Source organism: Dacryopinax primogenitus (genome assembly GCF_000292625.1).
Source record: "Dacryopinax primogenitus strain DJM-731 SS1 chromosome Unknown DACRYscaffold_2, whole genome shotgun sequence".
Classification (NCBI taxonomy): domain Eukaryota; kingdom Fungi; phylum Basidiomycota; class Dacrymycetes; order Dacrymycetales; family Dacrymycetaceae; genus Dacryopinax; species Dacryopinax primogenitus.
This window is the reverse complement of record NW_024467199.1, coordinates 1,881,331-1,899,719: the sequence shown is the minus strand read 5'-3', so window position 1 is coordinate 1,899,719 and position 18,389 is coordinate 1,881,331. Positions and strand designations below refer to the sequence as shown.

The following is an 18,389-nucleotide window of genomic DNA, read 5'->3' as shown; positions in this document are numbered from 1 at the left end:
CCCCCNCCCCCCCCTCGCCCCGCCCTTGTGCATGACTGCATTATGAGGTGGCAGGATTGGGTCATTTAGTAGGTACGCTATGGGCAGGTATGATGATTAGTGACTAACTATGGGAACAGACAATGAACTCTTGTTTGACAGATTTGGCTGTACTTAAACATGTTTGGCCCAGTTTGTAGTGTTGTGTGCATAGCCAGTAGCTTTGAACCCCCTTTTCAAATACCACTGTTGTAGTCAAATTGAGTCTATAGTGGGCAATTAAATTGATATGGCAGAGTCATACTCAAATGATTAATATTGTTTGCCAATGATCAGGGAGAAGTGCCTAAATCTGCTGGTGCCTTGCAACCTGCAACAATATAAGCAGCTTCTTTACCATGTGGACTTCCAGCCCATGAGTGGGATTCAGGCCTTCTATCTCTGCCCCAATACATTGGTTCCCACTGATTGGGCCCTTTCTCAGGGTGGAACTGAGGAATACCACATCATACTGAGATATACTGAGGATACCCAAGGTGGGAGGACCTGATCCACTGTGATGCATCAAATACCCCTGCCACTGTGACACATTCAACCCTGGGCCCATTCCAATATGAAGGGATACCTGAGTTGCCTTCAGTCATGAATGTGGTCTCTGCCCTTCCCCCTTCCAACACTGTTTTTCTTTTTCTTTTCCTGGACAACAACATCCTGAAAGTGGGTTTGGATGGACTTTGAAGAACAGACATGAAAGGCAACTGCCATTTGTGTCACACAGTTCTGGCCCATTTCTCCGGAGATTGTGAGTAGTCTACTTGGTAGTCATCCCAGCTCACTTGGTTCATAGATCCAACAAGTAACTTCATCTGTGGCTCACTTGTCAACACATGAAGGACGTGTGATCAAGGCATCTAGTGACACTGCAGGGAACAATGATACCATGGCCCATCCTCCCTGTACTCATGTGTTCAGGGCATGTGTGATGTTCCAAGTTACTGACACCTCTCAGGCTCTAAAAATGCTCAAGAGCATTTCACTGAGATTGTGCATGGCACTGCTGTTCAAGGTCCTACCATCAAGTCCGAGCCATCTATTGATGTCCTGCACTCATGGCAAATTGGCACAATTCTCCACACCCTGTCTGGCTGTGAAGTTATCAACTTGTCTGTTGATTTGCACCCCTTGCCACCAAGATCTCCATGATTGGAGAAGGTGAGTGTATGTCTTTCTGCCACAACACATGTTAATCCTAATGCAGCATTATCATAATTCTGCCTCTCCTCCACCTTGACACAAGCACACAGACATGACATTAGAAGAACTATTGAGTTCCACCATGCCAAAGGTAGCATGGTGGTATACTGTCAAGCAGCTGCCATCCAGCTCTAGTGGTGAGGATGGTAGTGAGATTGAGTTGGTGGATGAATATGAGGATACTGACTGAGTACATGTGAATACCACCTCTGGATGAACACCAGCTAATACCAATCACAGATCTATGAAACTGATCAAACAAGGACCATTAAGAAGGACAATGCTGAATCCCGCACATACCCAAGAAAGCACACCACTGGTCACCCTTCTCAAACAAAGCAAATCACACCTGAGTCAAAGAAACAGTGCTTGTCTTCATACCCTGTCCCACTTCAAAATATTGTTAACAACGCCAAGAAGATCTTCCATGTCCAGCTGTATACAATCAACTTCTACCCTCAGACTCAGCAGACTTGAGAATACTTGGACAATGCTGTCACTATCGCCAACAAATGTGCCAAGGCCATGGGTTTTGAAACAGAATAAAAAAGGCAAGGCACCAAGTTATCAGCTGGATCTTGCCTTGTACCCAGAACTTGGAAAGATGGTACATTGTTTGTATTGCTAATCACACCACACTGTATGCTAAAGTCAGGGCAGATTTTGGGCAACAGCACCTGGGGTAGAAGTTGCCTGAAGACCTTGGCCCAGGAGGTGGTGATAGATGCATATAGGTTCTCCCTGTGTCCCTCTTTGGCAATGCATGCTCATTGTCGCATGGTTGACATGCTTCTCAGTGGCAACAACCTGGTCTATGCTGAAATTGAGTTGAGCAGCAATGTTGTGAAGAAACACCATGGCCCTTTCCATCATCCCGTGATCAAGATGCTATATGACAGGGCATTCCTGGGGAATCCTGGTACAGTCAAGGGCTTGGCTTGGGAATACAAAGATCTTTTTAAGGCAGATATGTGGCCCTTGGGACTGGTTGCTGTGCTGAGCATGACAGTGCGCAGTGCAACACCTATTTACTTTGTTGACACTGACTGGCATGGTAGCTTCACTTCACACTCCAACAGGATGCTTCTGGTGCTGCACAGCATGATGAGAAGGTGAGCTTCAGAAGCAAGGCTTTTGAGTCCCATTACTATGCCTACCTCCTGAACCTGAAGAAGTACAAGGAGGAGAACTGAGCAGTGTGCCAATGCATGCTGGAAGACTTGCTTCAGCGACTGATGTATGGCATGTGTCTGTGTTCTTGTGAACATCATAGCTCATTTTTTCTCCAGTGCCATCAATGAGCAGGAGCAAACAGAGGAGTCCACCAGGAGCCACATTTTTATGAATTTTGATGGGATGGAGGAGCTGGACAAGACTGAGTGTACATGTGTTCATATTGTGGCCATTGTCACCATGATGACTGTGTGCTGTGTGCTTCGCATCATATATAGGCTTTTACATGCTTAGCTTAGCATCTGGAATACCAACTGATATGGACAAGTACCAGCCTTGTCCCAATATATGTGCATACACATATCCCAAATACCCTGCTTTTTTCCTGCTCATATTCTTGTGGAAGGATCTGTACCATCTGGAATGGACTGATGCCTTGTATATTTCTATCTCCTCCACTGATAGTGCAATGTTCTCATGCTCAGTCTGAACTTTTATGTCTGTTTATCTAGTGTTCTTGTGGAGGGTCTGATACCATCTGGTATGGAATGTGCCCAACTTATCCCTCATGTCCTTTTTTTCTGTCTGCTCAGCCATTTACCTCTCCTGGCTCAAACTACCTCTTCTCATACATACTGTACTTAAAGGATAGGAAAGGAATAAACTCTTCTGTATTCATGTTTCATCAATACAACAATTGTTGCAGCACAAATTTGGTCCCTGCATGTGTGTTTAGTGTTGATACAACAACTTGCTCTTCCTGCATTTTGGATATCATACTGCTTGCATAACAAACTGATCAATACATAAAGGTATCTCATTCCAACATAAATGGGTGATATATGATGGTATGTACTGCTACTGTATCAGGCTGCACTTGGATCTACCATACCTGCTTGTTCTACAAATGGGATACAGTACAGGCACCATACCCAATACTCCTGCCCCTGATTTTGAGGGTGGGGAGAGCTCTTTGTGCATGGCATTCCAGCTCTGTCTCTTTGATGGTGGCTGTGGTTCTTTTGGCAATTGAGGTACCAGGTCCATGAGAATCTGGCCATGGAGAGTCTGGATCAACAAAATATTGCAACAGGGATGGTAAATGCACATTGGCCTCATAGATCTTGTTCTCAAGTTCCACCAAAATTGAACTGAAAAGGTTCACAAGTGTGTGCTTATTCTTGAATGTGTTGTATGGATATTTGAGCCACTCCAGTACTTGTGTCACAGCTACAGGTACTTCATTGATGAGTATGGTGTTGTCATTTGGCCAGGCATCATTATCCATGAGACCAAGATGTACCATGATGGCCTTGATTGCATGCCATTGCTGGAACTTGGCAATCATGGGGGCACACCTATTTTCAGTACAAGCCATTTGGAGAAGCTGAGATGAATTGGGCATGTGGTGCAAATAATTGGAGAGAATGGTCAAATACTGACTATCTGACCCTGTTGGGGGCCGGCCCAATGAGGCTGAATTGAATGCATGATTGGTATGGACCAGTGCTTGATTGAAGGGGGGAGTACTAGGCCTGAGTGAGGAAGAAGCTCGGAGGGCCACCATGGAAGTAGGGGAATTGGAGGGGGTAAGGGAGGGAGAAAAGATTGTGAGTGAAGTGGCACTGGCAGAGGAAGCAGCCAAGTTATTTGGTGCCAATGAAACCATGTGAGAGAGAGATGGAATGTTGGGCCAGTCTTGATGCTCCAAACAAGGAGTACTGCCTGCAGATTGGGTCAGTGTGATTGGAGCAGTGAGTGTTGCTTTTCATGGTGTGAGGGTGGCATTGGATGGTGCGCTGGCAGTATTCAATGGTACAATGGCAGGATTCTGTGTTGGCCAGATGGTATTGGGGTGGACAACAGGGACACCTGCATCAGGTGTAAGTAATGAAGTGTCTTCATTGACTTCGAGCCTGACAGGCATAGGACTGGATGACATTGTTGAATTTGAGGTCAAGACTGGTATGGGATCACCACCTAGATAAGGTGATTCCTGGCAACATCAGGTTAGAAATCATAGGATGGTAAGGAGGGAAACAATACCTTCAAGAGCTGGAAGCATAAGATGAACATAGATTTGTCAAGGTGAGCGAGTTGCAGTTGGGAAATGCAGAACTGTTGAGTAATAGGGGATGTGGGCAATACAGAGACAATACCCCAGGCAGTAATGAACTGGCAGTTGATGGCATCGAAAGCAGAAGACAGCCACCAACCTCCATGATTAAGTGCATTCACTGAATGAATGGTTATCAGTATGTGTGATAACCAGAGCTGATGATGAGAGTGGTATGCCTCCCAACCACTCACGGGTGTGACATGGTGGAGAACAATAGGCATGACCACATCTATGGTGGTGTGCATTACTCCCTCTTGAACTTGGTAAATGGCTGGATCTAGTTCTGCATGATGAATGAGATGCCCTTCAGGAAGTGCTGATAAGTTGTTACTGAACAGCATGAGAATAGAACAAGGTCTGTCTGTTGCCTGAGATGGTGAGACAGAGGCTTGTACAACCTGCATGCTTGAAAATGACTCATTGCAGAACAGATAATCAGAAACATGTGGTGGAGGGGAAGACGAGATTGGTGCTCTGTACATGTCAATGAGAGAAGGAATGATGTCAGCCAATGCTGGCTTTTCAGTGGTATCCGGAGGAGATGTGATTGTTGAGGTAGAGCTAGAGGCGGCTGTGCATGAGACCAAGGAGTACCATAGATCAGAGGTTACCAATGGCCCTTCAGTCTGCAAGATACTGCTGTCTGGCAGGCTGGTTGAGCTTGAATGGATGTGATGCTCAGATATGGGATTGACTGGATTCTCACATGCCAGATTGAGGAGAGGATCAACATGTGTCTACAACATTAGAGATCAATTATGGATATTGGACATTGAATAGAATATGCATGGTGGATGGCACTTGAAAGTCCACACTTGTGGGAGGAATGTGGTGTGTCATGAGGATGGGACTGGGTGTGAAGAGTCAGTTAATTTTGGCTGGGGTTGCAGATGGGTGAATATGTTCAGGTGAATCATGGCCATCAGGTCACACAGTAACTTCTTCATTGTTGGCATCATGGATCACATTGGTGTCACTGAACAAAGGCAGTTGTTTGTATTGGTTGGCAGGTGGTTGTAATGCATTGAAGGAGACAGCTGGGTATATGGGGTGGGTTGGTGTAGGGGGGGGGGGGGCGTGAGTTTTGTCAGCTTGTCAACACTTCCTGAGGTGAGGGAAAGAATCTGTAGCAGGAGAGGGGAGGACTTGATTCTGTAGTTGGATAGGCATCCCAAGATGAGGGTGGTGAAAGGTATGTATGAAGGACAATGGTGTGGTGAAGGACAAACACAATGGTTGTGAGAGCACCATTTGCTCCCATCAGATACAGGGGAATACCAAACAATACCAAAGTATACTGTAATATACCCCATCATACAATATCATACTGCATCAATTTGAGATAAGAGAAATTATGCTTGGACATATTATGTCCAATGTTTGTGAGTAATGACCCACACCAATGGCTTTGCCTACTGCTGCAGCAATACAGTTGGCTCTTCATTTTAGGGCTGCACTTGCACAAGTAGGGATTCATGTTCAAAGAGGGCTGGAAGGTCACATGGGAGATCAAGCCTACTGGGAGCAAACACAAGCAGAAGTGGTGTGGCTCTTGGGTGTCTTGGGAGAGGTCAGGGAAGGGCTCAGAGAATGAGGTGTACAATGCTGATGGTCATCCTAGGTATGGAAACTACTACCAGAAGAAGAAGCTTATAGTGCCAAAGAACAACTTCATGCCTTGCAATGTGATGTGGAGAAGGGCCTTGAAGCAGAGGATAGGTCAATAATGGCACAGGGTTGTCCAGCAACCTGGGTATCACATGGGAACCAGGGAGGCCAAAGGAAGTTTGTGTTCAACAAAGATTTCTTGACTGCTGCTTTGCGTGTGGTACCTTGCTTGTCAGTTCTTGCAAAGCTGCTTGAGGTCTCTCCAAGAACTCTAAGGCAGCATATAGTGGACCTGGGACTATGACCCAAGGAAGAACCAGTCTATGTGGCATGCACAGCAGGATCCAGAGTTGTACACATCCAACATGCACCAAGACAATCCTGCTTGTTGTGGTCTGAGAATGAACTGGATACTGAGGTATCTAGAGTGCTGGAGACCTTTCCACATATGGGATGATCTATGGTTTGGGAGTACTTCCTGGCCTTGGGGATACAGGTACTGCTAAAGAAGATACAAGGATCTCTTCACTGAGTGGCACCACACTGTCAATTTGGAGATCAGATTCCTGCGGAATGGAGACATTACAAAGTGGCTGGTCCACATGCTCTATGGCATCTCAATGCAAATCTAGGTGAGCTGATGTACCATTGACACTAGAACCCAAAAGATGCTAATTGATATGAGTAGCAGATGTTTGACATGGAATAGTGCACCATGCATTCATAGATGGTCATTCATGTCTATGTACTGGTATTTGTGTGTCTACAAACAACTGCAAGGATATGGTGTTCACCATGATTTGGGATGCATGTACATGGTATGGAACTCCCTCTTGCATTTGTGGAGATCATGGGCTCAAAAACCTCAATGTTGCATCATGGATGATACACAAATGAGAGCTGGATATCGCACTGAACAGCCATATGTGGCTGTTGCATTATGTATTCCTTGCAGATATCAATTGAGATGCAAAACTATGGCGACAAACATGGAACTTCCACCCATTACAGAGTTGGGAAGGATGGATGAAATCACTGAATGAGAGGTGGATGGTTGGTATGCTGGAGAAGGGCTATTGAGGGCTTCATGATGGTACTCTGTGGAACTGGTCTGGGGACAGCAGGAGGGATATGTTCAGTATTGATTGGCAGGGCCTGCAAGATGAGGCATTGATGCAACATCATGTTGGTGCCCAGCCAACAGGATTCACACAGTTTTGGGTGGATGATGCTGCATGTCCTATGAGCCAAGAAGAGCTGTTCTACTTCAACTCACAAGTTGAGGGGTATAGGTGGGGAATAATGCTGGCAGATTACTATAGCTGGTGGGAGTGTGCTCTGCAAGTGTACTGCACCATTGAGTATGCACATCTATTAGGGCCACAGGATATGTAGCTATAGCCTCAAATACAATTATGGTATTCTGCTGTATTTCATAGTAAGATTGAAATGAAGAGGGATTCTGGCAGGGGCAGGTGATTGTGGCAGAAACCATGGAGGCTGAGTAGGCATACCTGAGGAGGGTTGCCTGAGTAGTGCATTTCCAGTACTCCCCTGCTGTATGGCAGTGGAATGATAGGAGGGGAACAAAATAGAGTTTGATGATGGAGGAATGGGAAATGGTAGTATGATGAACTTTTGGACCCCAGTGAGGAGAGAGATGTGGGTAAACATTCTGGTAAAGAGAAGGGCACACAGAGTGTCATGGGGTCCCTCTTGCACACTACTACATAATGTTGGGAATGATTGGTTGAATACAGTATGAGTACAAGACAGTATGAAAGATATACCATGAAATGGTAATACCGAAGAATACCATACCTATACTGAAGAATACAATACTGATCCCGAGTCATGTATACTGGGGAATACTTGTAGATACTGTGAGAATGGTACAAATACGGGTTAATACCGACATTTTGCCTCAGTATAGCTCAGTATGGTACCGTATACGGGGATCGCTGACGGAAGCAAGAGTTTTGTCATTTGCTCCGCCATACTCCTCCGATGGAAACGGAGTTCGCAGTTCATGACGGATCAACCTCAACCTGGGGAAAACCTTGGGTTGCCGGCGAGGATAACGGCGGGTCGGAAACGAGTGGACTGAAAGACGTGGGAGGGATGGACAGGTCAGTGCTTTGCAGCAATATTGCATACTGAGTACTCAATATTCGACATGCGATATTTGGGCGACTCTCTGAGCATGCTCTGCGCACATACAGAGAGATCAGTTAGGCGCGTTATGTATAAGACAGAGGCAATGGAATAACGTACCGAGTGCTGTTCTCCTCTGGCGATATTAACCAAGGGCTCGAACACTCCTCAGTCATGCACTTGGCTCGCACATGGACATCGGACATACCCCCGAGATTGCAATGTTCGGACGAGCGCATTCGAGACCTGCGTCGAGATCAGTCGGTACAAAGGAAATTCCTCAGAGGGCGATGCCCACCTATCCCATCGTTAACTTCGTGTTGAAGACTGCATATGAGAAGTTGGAACTTGTAAGGGAAGACCACCCCAAAGACATTTGAACTTGGGCAACTGCTGTTGCCTAGGAGCTAGTAATGCACCACCAGTTCAAAGTCTTTGAACCACGTCCATGTTTCCTCCGGAGTAGCCCATTCAGGACCGGAGCCGCCAAAGAAAGTCGAGAAGAAGATGCCTGAGAAGCCGGGCGGTCCATGAGGAGATGTAGCTCCTTTGGTAGTCTTGCTCGTTTTGGGCTTGAGACTCGTGTTCGTTCCTCGCTCGGGTGGACGATGCGTTCCTGCACCAGCGACGCCGTTCGCATTTGGTCGCAAAGCTGTCTGAGAAAGGGTTGTATTGTTCATTGAGGGTACGAGGGCCGGTTTGAGGAGAAAACCTGAGTATCCGAGGGATAGGGAGGATGTTTCGATTAGGATCCCCTGCAGCTGGTCCAGAAGGGGGGAGTTTTCTTCGCTTTCATCGCCTGCTCCCCCAGTTTCATCCTCATGTCCTTCATCAGGGGTGCTGGGAGTCGCAGCCTTTCTCCAGTACATTCCATCCAACTTAATCACCCTCTTCCCATTCGCCCACAACTCAAACTCTCCGTCCCACTCCCCAGGGGTGTTAAGCGTCACCCTCTGTAACACGTGTGTCCACGCTCCACGAGTGAAATTAAATGACCCACGACCGATGGATTGCCCGTCTGCACTACCGCATATAGTGAGTGGTGGGGTGGAGCAAAGCGCGGAAGTCTGGGCCGCTTTTGGAGCATACTGCGTGCGTACAGAAGGGTCAGGGTGGTGTATGACATGCGTGAAACTTGTTGCACATACCAAATACAGCTCTCCTGCTCCTTCTCTCCGCCACATCAATCTCGAGCTCCAGCATTCCTCGGCACTCTTCCCACCCGAACATCCATATGCACCGCCATACAACCCCGGCAGTTTCCCTCCCCGAACGAAGTCGAACTCGAGGGGGAAGAATACTGAGTAGGACAGGGATACGGAAGTGGCGTTCTTGAGAGCTATGGAAAGGGGATTGGAATAGAAGTCGGCGCCGCCGAGGGGGGTTAGGGAGGGGTCGGACGAATGGATAGGGTAGGTGATGCGCAGCAGTGACGGCGACTCGGTGGGCGGCAACGGTCCTGGTCCCCGTGCGATGATGATTGGGATGTCGTTGGTGAGTGAAACGAGTTCTGTAGCAATAGGAGCTGATGCATATAGTGGGAGAGGGATGGATGACACAATGTTCAGGTTCTGTTTGCCACAAGCGAAGTTGGTTATATTCCACTCATCAAGGTCCGTCATGGTCAACGACTGGCGCCAGATCATCGGTGGAGAGCTAGATGTGATCGAAGGACTGCATGCTTCTGTTACTGTAGTCGTTGCAGTTACTGTCGTTGTGACTGTTATTGTTATGATCGGTGCAGTCTCGGTTGGCACTGGCAAGATCCCAAGGACGCTGGATACCAGAGGAGGGATGTCGAGTAGAACGTCGTCCTCTGCCCCTGCATAGGGGAGCAGCCAGTAGCTAACCAGGAGAATAAGAACAGCTCGCATGGGTTGGCCCGCGACGAGGTGATGAGAGGATGACAATGCGCATCTTAATGCAGGAATGGAGTCGTGTCTTGTACAAGCTTGATCGACGATAGGGACTAAAGCTGACAACCCTTGACAGAATTTATTCCACAGGCATGTACTCTTCCAAATGCAACATTCTTCTTCCACAACGATTGTTTTCTAATTCATCTCTCTCACCAAGGCCTGATACTTCCATCTGTTGCATTGACAAACCCTGGACCATCATCTCCTCCCCGCTCAGCTTCGTCAATCCTCTTGAGCAGGTTGGCCGCGGCCTCCTCCGCGGACTGGAAGGGATAATTAGCCATTTGCGGGACAGCCTGGATGACAGTTTCCGCTAAACCCGTGTCAGGATATCCTATTGAAGGGGAGGAGGATTAAAGTCATACTGAGCCCGGTTTTCGTACCTCCTGGCTCAATGGGCACGCAAATCAACCCCGGACACTCGAACCACAGCTTCCTGGCTAAATAGTTCTCTGCAGCCTTGCTCGCTCCATACGCCAGTACGGGGACTGGGAAACGCGCTCCGTCCGTCATGGACCCAGCCCCGGAGGCAATGGGAATGAACTTGGGAGTCTCGGTAGAGGCCTTAAGGAGGGGGTACACAGCTTGGAAGAAAACCAAGGTGCCAATGACGTTCACCTATTCCGATAGCACTGAATCCTGATCTGTTCAAAATGATATATGCATACCTCGAAATGCTCCCTCATAGCTTCTGGGGGGGTCTGCAAAGCGGGCCCCAAATAGTTGCCAATGGCCGCGTTGGCGATCGCGACATCCAGCCTCCCAGCAATCTTCCTAACCTCCTCTACAGCGGCTTTGTTGCCCTCCAAATCGCCAGAGACAATCTTGACGATGTGCACTTTGCCTGGGTGCTTGGCTACGAGGGCGTCGAGGTCAGTCGCTGCTGCAGGGTTGCGGCAGCCACAGAAGACGACCGTGTTCTCCCGAGCAGCAAGGAGTGTAACAAGACCCGATCCTGTAACAACGGTTGTGATTGACTAGCCGTTTATGACTGTGGCAGACATACCTATGCCTCTATTAGACCCGGACACGAGATAGACAGTAGGGGTACTAGACATTTCCTGAGCGTATTATGTTGGACTGAGCGAACTGCTGATTCCTCCTTCCGCCTCGCTCGCAACAAGTACGATATGCTTCGTGCATGGGTTGGTCATGGACATTGTCGGGGTCGTGCAGCGTGTGTCGAGGCAAAGCTGAAACCGAACTGGTTGACGCAGCTTCATAGTGTGGGCAAGAACAGAGATTGATGCGCTTGGCAAGTAGGGATCAGATGGATGTTGCCGAAGACCCTGCCGGTCGGTGGGCAGGCCGTGGGGTATGCATGGGAGCACACTTCAGTGCGGGGAAAGCTCTGAATAGCCTTTTCCTATTCGGAGTTCTATCATCGTGTTACGTTGGTGGTCCAGAATAGGGTAACCCGATTGGCACAACACCATGTAAACACGAGACACGTGAGGCCGAGGCTGATTTACATATGCGCAGGTCAAGCACGCTCGACTCGGATGGCATGATCTGGTTCAGATGAAACTTTGGTGTCGTTATCGAGCTGCAGTCAAATTCATTGTCAAGATCACAATGTCTGCTGACGTGTCTTACTTCACACCGACATATTCGATAAGGATCCTTATGCCAACATCCCTTTACCAAGCCCTCACGGATCCATCATCCGACTTGACGAACCCCGGGCCCTCCTCGCCCCCTCGAACAGCTTCATCCACCCTCCTCAATATATCGCTGGCGACGGTTTCGACCGACTGCAAAGGGAGGGCAGCAAGGCGCGGATCGTCGGCGACACGCGGATTGGCGATGAGAGCCTTGGTCGCTGGGTCTTAGGTTAGAGAGAGAGAAAGGGAAGATGAAGCCGAACGACGTACGCAGGTCAGTTTTGACCGCTTCAGGAGAGATGGGAAAGCAGACTATCCCGCATACCAGTCAGCGCTCACTAGTTCTGCGGTGTTGTGTTACTTACTCAGATTAGGATATTCAAACCACAGCCTCCTCGCGAGATAGTTCTCCGCGGCCTTGCTCGCCCCGTAGGCCATGACGGGGAGGAAGAAGCGTGTGCCATCCTTAAGGCTCCCAGCGCCGCTCGAGACGGGGATGAACTTTGGCTGCGGGCTCGAACGAGAGATAAGCGCGTAGGTACATTGGAAGAGAACAAGCGTGCCAACCACGTTCACCTGTGTGGGGTAGGTAAGTCAGCTAAGAGGTATGGCGTGGGGTGAATGAGGGTATGCGTACCTCAAAATGTTCTTTCATGACCTCCGGACTGGTCTCCATTGCAGGGCCCATGAAGTCGCATATACCCGCATTCGCAATCACCACATCCAGTCTCCCGGCAATACGTTCGACCTCCTTCACAGCAGCACGGTTCCCATCCACGTCTCCAGATATGAGCTCCGATATGTGGACCTTCCCAGGATGCTCGGTCACGAGGGCCTGCAGCGCATCGACGGAGGACGGGCTGCGTGCACCCGCGAAGACGATTGTATCGGGACGAGCCGCAAGCTCAGTTACGAGACCGAGCCCTGAGGGAAATTTCGTTAGGATTGAGATGCCCAACTTTCGTCAGATTAACACGGACGTACCGATGCCTCTGTTAGCTCCTGACACGAGCCAAACTGTGGGTGTGGTAGAGGACATTGCGATCTCGGAGAACTTGTGTTAGTGGGACACAATCCTAGGAAATGCGGTCGTACGGCTCCTATATCAGTATTCCAGGACACTATCCGGTCATCATAGAACATGATCTGCGGGTGCTCGTAGTTGGGATGTGTCCTACGAAATCTGCGAATAGGATTACGCGTGGGGCCTCACGCAGTTGTTGTGTATCCAACGTCGCAGCGCTTTGCACCTCATCCCCACGGACAGTATACAATTCCAGAATAGCAGGGGCAGTTCGCGGTTTGCGAGGTAGAATGCACGTGAACAACAAGGGATACCGAGCAGGCTTGTAATAAGGGAGGACAACGTGTCTGATTGGGCAGGGTCGGGCGCTACAGACTGAAGTCACGTGATACCTCCATCTTCATCCACGACGTGCACCATGTTGCAGAACATCCATGTTCGAATCTCCCCAGACACCACTACGCGTTATGAACAGCGTCTGGAGCGAAAGGGACCCATGATGGCAGCTTGACTTATAAAGTTGACTTGTATCCCGCAGCAGATAGGCCCCCTCTTTCAGCTGGAGGTCTCCAGCATCACAATGCTCGACCCTGCCCCCACGAATGGATCAGAACAAGTAACCCATGAATTGGACAACTCATGGATTCCGCTTTCTTCCTGATTTCTATCATTTATTGCAGCAGTTATGACTTGTATAGATCTTCCGTTCTGTTCTCGTCCTACGTCTACTCCCAGCCACCAAGCCGGTCAGCCGAAACCGTCCATCGAGGCATGAATATGCTCATGTCTCCACCGCAAGCAAACCTCATTCGGAACCTAACTCACTTAAGCGCTCCCGTCAATGTCGAACAGTCTCATGGATGTCATGAGGGTCGTGCGTTTGCCCAATGGCGACCATATCCCTTGCGACTGCCCCAGGGCTGATCTCGAACCTTTGCCCAAGAAGCAACCAAGGAAGTAGGAAACGTTCAGGTCGATTCACTCATTTACATGAGTGAATATAGACATGAAGAAGTTTCTTTGTACCGATTCCGCAATTACATCAAGTCCACACACGCATCTTTCTCCTCGATTTCTACCAGGGCAGTATACTCCCGTCCTGATCCATGAACTTCATGCCCGAGTCGCGCTCAGACTTGTCCAGCACATTAAGGATACCCGTCGCGCTCTCCTCGATAGTGATAAGCGACATGGACGCCATAAGTGGATCGTTCTTCTGGGCAAAGGCTGCTGTCCGTCGCCACACCACCTGGATTGATGGGAACAACCACTGCCCACACACCCTCCATCAACGTCCAATACGGGGACGACGAGGATCAAAACATACCGAGATTCTTGTGCTCTTGCCAGATCTTCCCCGCCAAATAATTCACGGCAGCCTTGCTAGCACCATATGCAAGTAAGCCTGAATCCAGGCCCGCACCAACGGCAATACTCCCCGCCAAGCTACTGATGATACCAAATTTCGGATGTTCACCCTTCTCCAACAGGGGCCAGGCAGCCTTGAACAGTACCAGTGGGCCGATGTAGTTCACCCGTTGATGTTCAAGGGCGACCTCAGTGCGAGGTTAAAAGGACGGGACCGAAGAAGGTATTGATACCGGCATTGGCGATCACGACGTCCAGCCTGCCCGTGATCGATTGGATCTGAGATATGGCGTTGGCATTGTTGGCCTCATCGGCAGATATCAGAGGGATAACATAGAAAGTTTTGGGATGCTGGGCGGCGAGTGCTTGAAGAGAAGTCGCCTTACCAGGATCACGCACCCCGGCAAACACGATGGTGTCTGGACGGGCTGCGAGCTGGGTGACTGGGCCAAGTCCTATATGCTTGGGTTGAGCGAATGCATATATTGATCGTGAATGCTGAACATACCTATTCCACGATTAGAACCAGAGACAAGGTAAATAGTAGGAGACATTTCGATTATTGCCGTCTTCAAAGATTGGTGTTATTCTCGAATGTACCACTGAAAGTTGGCTTGTTGCTGCCATCCCCAAAGGCCGTCTTGCCCGGCTTATATATGCCATTTTCTTTCTTCAGAGCATCATATCTTAGCAATCGTTAATAGCATTCCATTTGCCACGGTCGGTGACAGTCATAGTCATCGCTTCCGTTCGATTGCCTTCTCGAGCGATCCAGGTGGAGGGGTGCAAATCGGAGCAAGGTCCACCCGTTTCAGTTACGTGGGCCTGAATCGGAGATGATGTTATTCCGATATAATCTGGGTCGACGCTTTTATAACACGAGGTTGAGTCAGCATTTCTGCGGAGGCGAGTGCGTGGGTTGTTTTCTCCTGGCGACAGGTATAGTAGGGCAAGGTAGGGCCATCCCCTCTTGCCTGACGAGTCGCACTTTGTCTACACTCGCCTCAATATTGCCGGGTCGAGTCCGGGTTCTTCATAGCAGACAGCTCAGCGGCAGGTTATTTTTGGGGGACGTGTTATATTCTCTATACATACATGCCTAACGAATCTAATGGCCTCCGTGGATTCAAGTGGTGTATCCTACACTTGGCTGGTCATTCCTGATACTCGTGATTCCCTTACCACGGTATCACCGAGCCGTCGTAGCTGATCATTTTCGGTCCATCCAGCGGGCGTTTAGCATCATCGACCACATTTAGGATGCCTCCAACACTCTTCTCCACAGGGATGAATGTAAGTTCTCGGATCACGGCGTCGTTCTTCTTGCCGTAGTCGCCCATATCGGTCGCAACGGAACCGGGATGGATCGGAATAACAACTGTTGGGTCGTCGTCAGAATTTGTGATATAACCTGAGGAGAAAGAGACGTACCCAGCTCAGGATGTTCCGAATGGAGCTTCATTGCAAGAAAGTTGGCACCGGCCTTGCTCGCGCCATATGCAAGGACACCAGCAGGCATTGCTGCACCAACTGCAATGCTGCCAGCAACAGACGAGATGATAGCAAAATCGGGTCTTGTCGACTTTTTCAATAGCGGCCAGGCTGCTTGGAACAGCACGGTGGGTCCAACGACGTTCACTTCGTAGTGCTCACGCATCTCTTCTTCTGGGGTGTCGAGGATACTACCCCAGAACTTGGCTATGCCCGCGTTTGCAATCACAACGTCCAGCCTTCCAGCAGTGCGCTTGATTTGTTCTATCGCTGCGAGGTTGTCTGACCGGCTCGCCGAGGTGAGCTTAACAATGTGGACCGTTCTCGGATACTTGTTTTGCAGTGCCTTGAGATCCGTGGCAGACGACGGGTCACGAACACCGCCGAAGACAATGACATTCGCACGGGTGGCAAGGGATGTGACGAGGCCGAGGCCGATACCACGATTCGCACCAGAGACAAGGTATACAGTCGGAGACATTGGGTTGTAAGAGAGAAGCTAGTTTGATTTGGCTCGATGGTTCGACTTTGCGGTAGCAAGCACTTGCGCTGATGCTGGGGGAAGTTGTTCATATGCTTTCCTGGAGAAATGCGCGCTTTTATACCCTTCGCGTTGTACAGGGCTCGGTCCAAGGATCCATAACGTCACGTTGATCATAGTTGCGAGTGGGCTGAGCTGAGCAAGCAGAGATTTAAATAGCACCACCTTATTAGTCGCTTTTCAATCGAGGTGACACATCCAAGTCAATCTTCTCCCTAATAAGAGCATTACCAAGGGCCTTGTCAATGAAGAGAGGAAGATGAGATGCGCTGTTTCTCACGCTGGCAAAAACCGATGGGGTGTGGTAATGTGGCGGTGCCAATCCCTTGATTTGTAAGTGCTCATGGCCTTTCGGAGATTAGACAACGACGTCATTAGGTTCCATGAAAATTGGCTCAAAATAACATTGGAGGAGCTCTCATGGGTTGTACAAATTTAGTCTTTCCGGCAATCAACACCTTCTGTTGCCTGGCCCACGGATTGCTATTTGTCTGGATTCTAGACAGTTCTGGCACCTTGCACTGGCTCACCTGAAATGAACCTGCCAATGTTTCATCAAAATGTGGTTTCTGTGGTTATCTGCCTCTTCAATCAGACCAAAGCTGAGGGAATGTATTTGGACTGTTGAAACCTGCCAAATTTATCCCAAGCTCCAGAAGGAAGGTATGGACACTTGCCAAAATGTCTTGAACTCCATCCCCAGGTTGCCATCACAAACAATGAGCTCTCATTTTTGGGGCATTTGGAAGCACTGGATCAATCCTTTTTGTCTACAATCTGCAAGGACTACTTGGCACTGATTCAGTGTTTATCATTCACCATGTCAGAATTGATCCATTGTAGCTCCTGAACTTTGGCCTGATTTTGTCATGCTCAGCAGCATCCACCAAAGTCAGAGTCTTCTGTGCACTCTCCTTGAAAGGGCTTACAATGCCCTTTCACTCCCAATAGGTACACTAATCCAATGTATTACTATCTAGTAGTAATACATTTGGGTGTACTAAAGAGAGATAAGAGAAAAGGGTGGCCTACAGCCACCTGCTATGTGTAAGTCCATTGGATGATCTGATCGCCCTAGAGGTGCTGTTACCATATATGGTAAGTATGGGGATATCTACATATCCCTTACACCCCCCCCCCATTCAGAGAGGAGGAGGTTATGACTCAGAGACCTTTGTTGTATCCATCATGGTCATCAGAACCATAATCAAGAGAGATGTCCTTCTCAAAAGGGACATTAACATGTGATGGCCCTGCAATAGCAGGGGCACATTCATCACTCCAGAGGAAACCTTCCAGTTTCAAACCCAAGGGAGGGAAATCTGCCTGGGGAGGTGGAACAATTGCAGATTGATACACCTGCATCCAGAGGCAGTTGTTCTGGGAATCGAAGGCCAACATGCTGTGCCTTCCTGGCCCTATGGCCAAAGTAGCTGACCCATGTGGCTAGTTTCCCTCCTTGCAGCCCACTGGCTGCAAACTCATGCATGATGGTGATGATGTCCCAGGTGTGCTGGCCATCAACAATGTGAAGCACATGCTGGAAGCATGCAGATGTGCTCCAATGGGGCATGGGGAGCTCAGGGATTTTTGCCACATGGGCAAGGTCCTTGAAGCAATCTTCAGAGGAGAAGACATCTGTGCAGACCTCATAGAACATGTTTGCATCTCTGCAAATGAATAATTTGTTATCATTGTGGGGACAATGATCTTTCAAGAACTTCCAGAGATGGAGGTCTGGGATGTAGTAGTGTCCATCCCATGAGTGGCAAATGCCTGCCCCATTATTGGCATGGGGGTATATTTTGGTTCCAATTTGACTGATCATCTTGTTATACTTGGACCAGAGTAGTCCAAATTGGGGCCCATAGTGGGGTCAGATGGCCCAGTAGGTGTCTGCTGTCTCCATGCACCTTGCCCAGCAAGGTGGATCATGCTCACAAATAGCACCTAAGTGTCCGGGAGTCAAGATGTACTCCCATGGCTTCTCCTTATCATAAGGAGGGAGGCCATGTGGCAGGCGTTGTCAGGGCACCAGCTCATTGCTTGGTCAAGAGACATGACTAAGCCTTTATGACATGGAAGTAGCTGGTATACCTTGGCATGTGCTGGAACCTGCTGGAAGGATTGGATGGTCAGGTGACCTGCTGTGCAT

General features: G+C 48.9%; 5 protein-coding genes across 5 annotated transcripts; 1 reads left to right on the top strand and 4 right to left on the bottom strand.

Moving 5' to 3' along the window:
* Window positions 1-2,118: 2,118 nt before the first annotated feature.
* Window positions 2,119-2,426, top strand: DACRYDRAFT_104370 (uncharacterized protein; the record flags this gene model as incomplete). Its single annotated transcript, XM_040767916.1, has 2 exons — window positions 2,119-2,241; window positions 2,292-2,426. 2 exons carry the CDS (start codon window positions 2,119-2,121, stop codon window positions 2,424-2,426), a joined length of 258 nt encoding a protein of 85 aa, XP_040632774.1.
* A 5,655-nt stretch (window positions 2,427-8,081) lies between these two features.
* On the bottom strand, window positions 8,082-11,340 carry DACRYDRAFT_113899 (NADP-binding protein). The gene is made up of 8 exons (XM_040769722.1): window positions 11,213-11,340; window positions 10,875-11,161; window positions 10,572-10,824; window positions 10,396-10,519; window positions 9,436-10,132; window positions 8,586-9,375; window positions 8,408-8,533; window positions 8,082-8,341 (listed from the first exon to the last, which is right to left on the bottom strand). Exons 1-6 carry the CDS (start codon window positions 11,262-11,264, stop codon window positions 8,695-8,697), a joined length of 2,094 nt encoding a protein of 697 aa, XP_040632773.1. The 5' UTR covers window positions 11,265-11,340; the 3' UTR covers window positions 8,082-8,341; window positions 8,408-8,533; window positions 8,586-8,694.
* A 506-nt stretch (window positions 11,341-11,846) lies between these two features.
* On the bottom strand, window positions 11,847-13,096 carry DACRYDRAFT_113898 (NADP-binding protein; the record flags this gene model as incomplete). The annotated part of the gene is made up of 5 exons (XM_040769721.1): window positions 12,795-13,096; window positions 12,448-12,734; window positions 12,176-12,386; window positions 12,081-12,122; window positions 11,847-12,028 (listed from the first exon to the last, which is right to left on the bottom strand). The coding sequence occupies exons 1-5, from the start codon at window positions 12,847-12,849 to the stop codon at window positions 11,847-11,849; spliced, it is 777 nt and encodes a 258-aa protein (XP_040632772.1). The 5' UTR covers window positions 12,850-13,096.
* An 886-nt stretch (window positions 13,097-13,982) lies between these two features.
* DACRYDRAFT_104367 (NADP-binding protein) lies at window positions 13,983-14,756 on the bottom strand (the record flags this gene model as incomplete). Its single annotated transcript, XM_040767915.1, has 4 exons — window positions 13,983-14,104; window positions 14,162-14,390; window positions 14,452-14,657; window positions 14,711-14,756. The coding sequence occupies 4 exons, from the start codon at window positions 14,754-14,756 to the stop codon at window positions 13,983-13,985; spliced, it is 603 nt and encodes a 200-aa protein (XP_040632771.1).
* A 515-nt stretch (window positions 14,757-15,271) lies between these two features.
* DACRYDRAFT_75298 (NADP-binding protein) lies at window positions 15,272-16,248 on the bottom strand. The gene is made up of 2 exons (XM_040776124.1): window positions 15,634-16,248; window positions 15,272-15,580 (listed from the first exon to the last, which is right to left on the bottom strand). The coding sequence occupies exons 1-2, from the start codon at window positions 16,172-16,174 to the stop codon at window positions 15,381-15,383; spliced, it is 741 nt and encodes a 246-aa protein (XP_040632770.1). The 5' UTR covers window positions 16,175-16,248; the 3' UTR covers window positions 15,272-15,380.
* Window positions 16,249-18,389: the final 2,141 nt, after the last annotated feature.

Bases quoted from the DNA above. Each gene is read 5' to 3' on its own strand.
- DACRYDRAFT_75298 (XM_040776124.1), bottom strand. From the start codon at position 16,174: ATGTCTCCGACTGTATACCTTGTCTCTGGTGCGAATCGTGGTATCGGC. The intron at 15,581-15,633 runs GTACGTCTCTTT...ACGACCCAACAG, and splicing joins TTCGGAACATCCTGAGCTGG to TTGTTATTCCGATCCATCCC.
- DACRYDRAFT_113899 (XM_040769722.1), bottom strand. From the start codon at position 11,264: ATGTCTAGTACCCCTACTGTCTATCTCGTGTCCGGGTCTAATAGAGGC. The intron at 11,162-11,212 runs GTATGTCTGCCA...CCGTTGTTACAG, and splicing joins CGGGTCTAATAGAGGCATAG to GATCGGGTCTTGTTACACTC. The intron at 10,133-10,395 runs GTTTGTCAATGC...TCTCCTGGTTAG, and splicing joins GGAGGAGATGATGGTCCAGG to CTACTGGCTGCTCCCCTATG.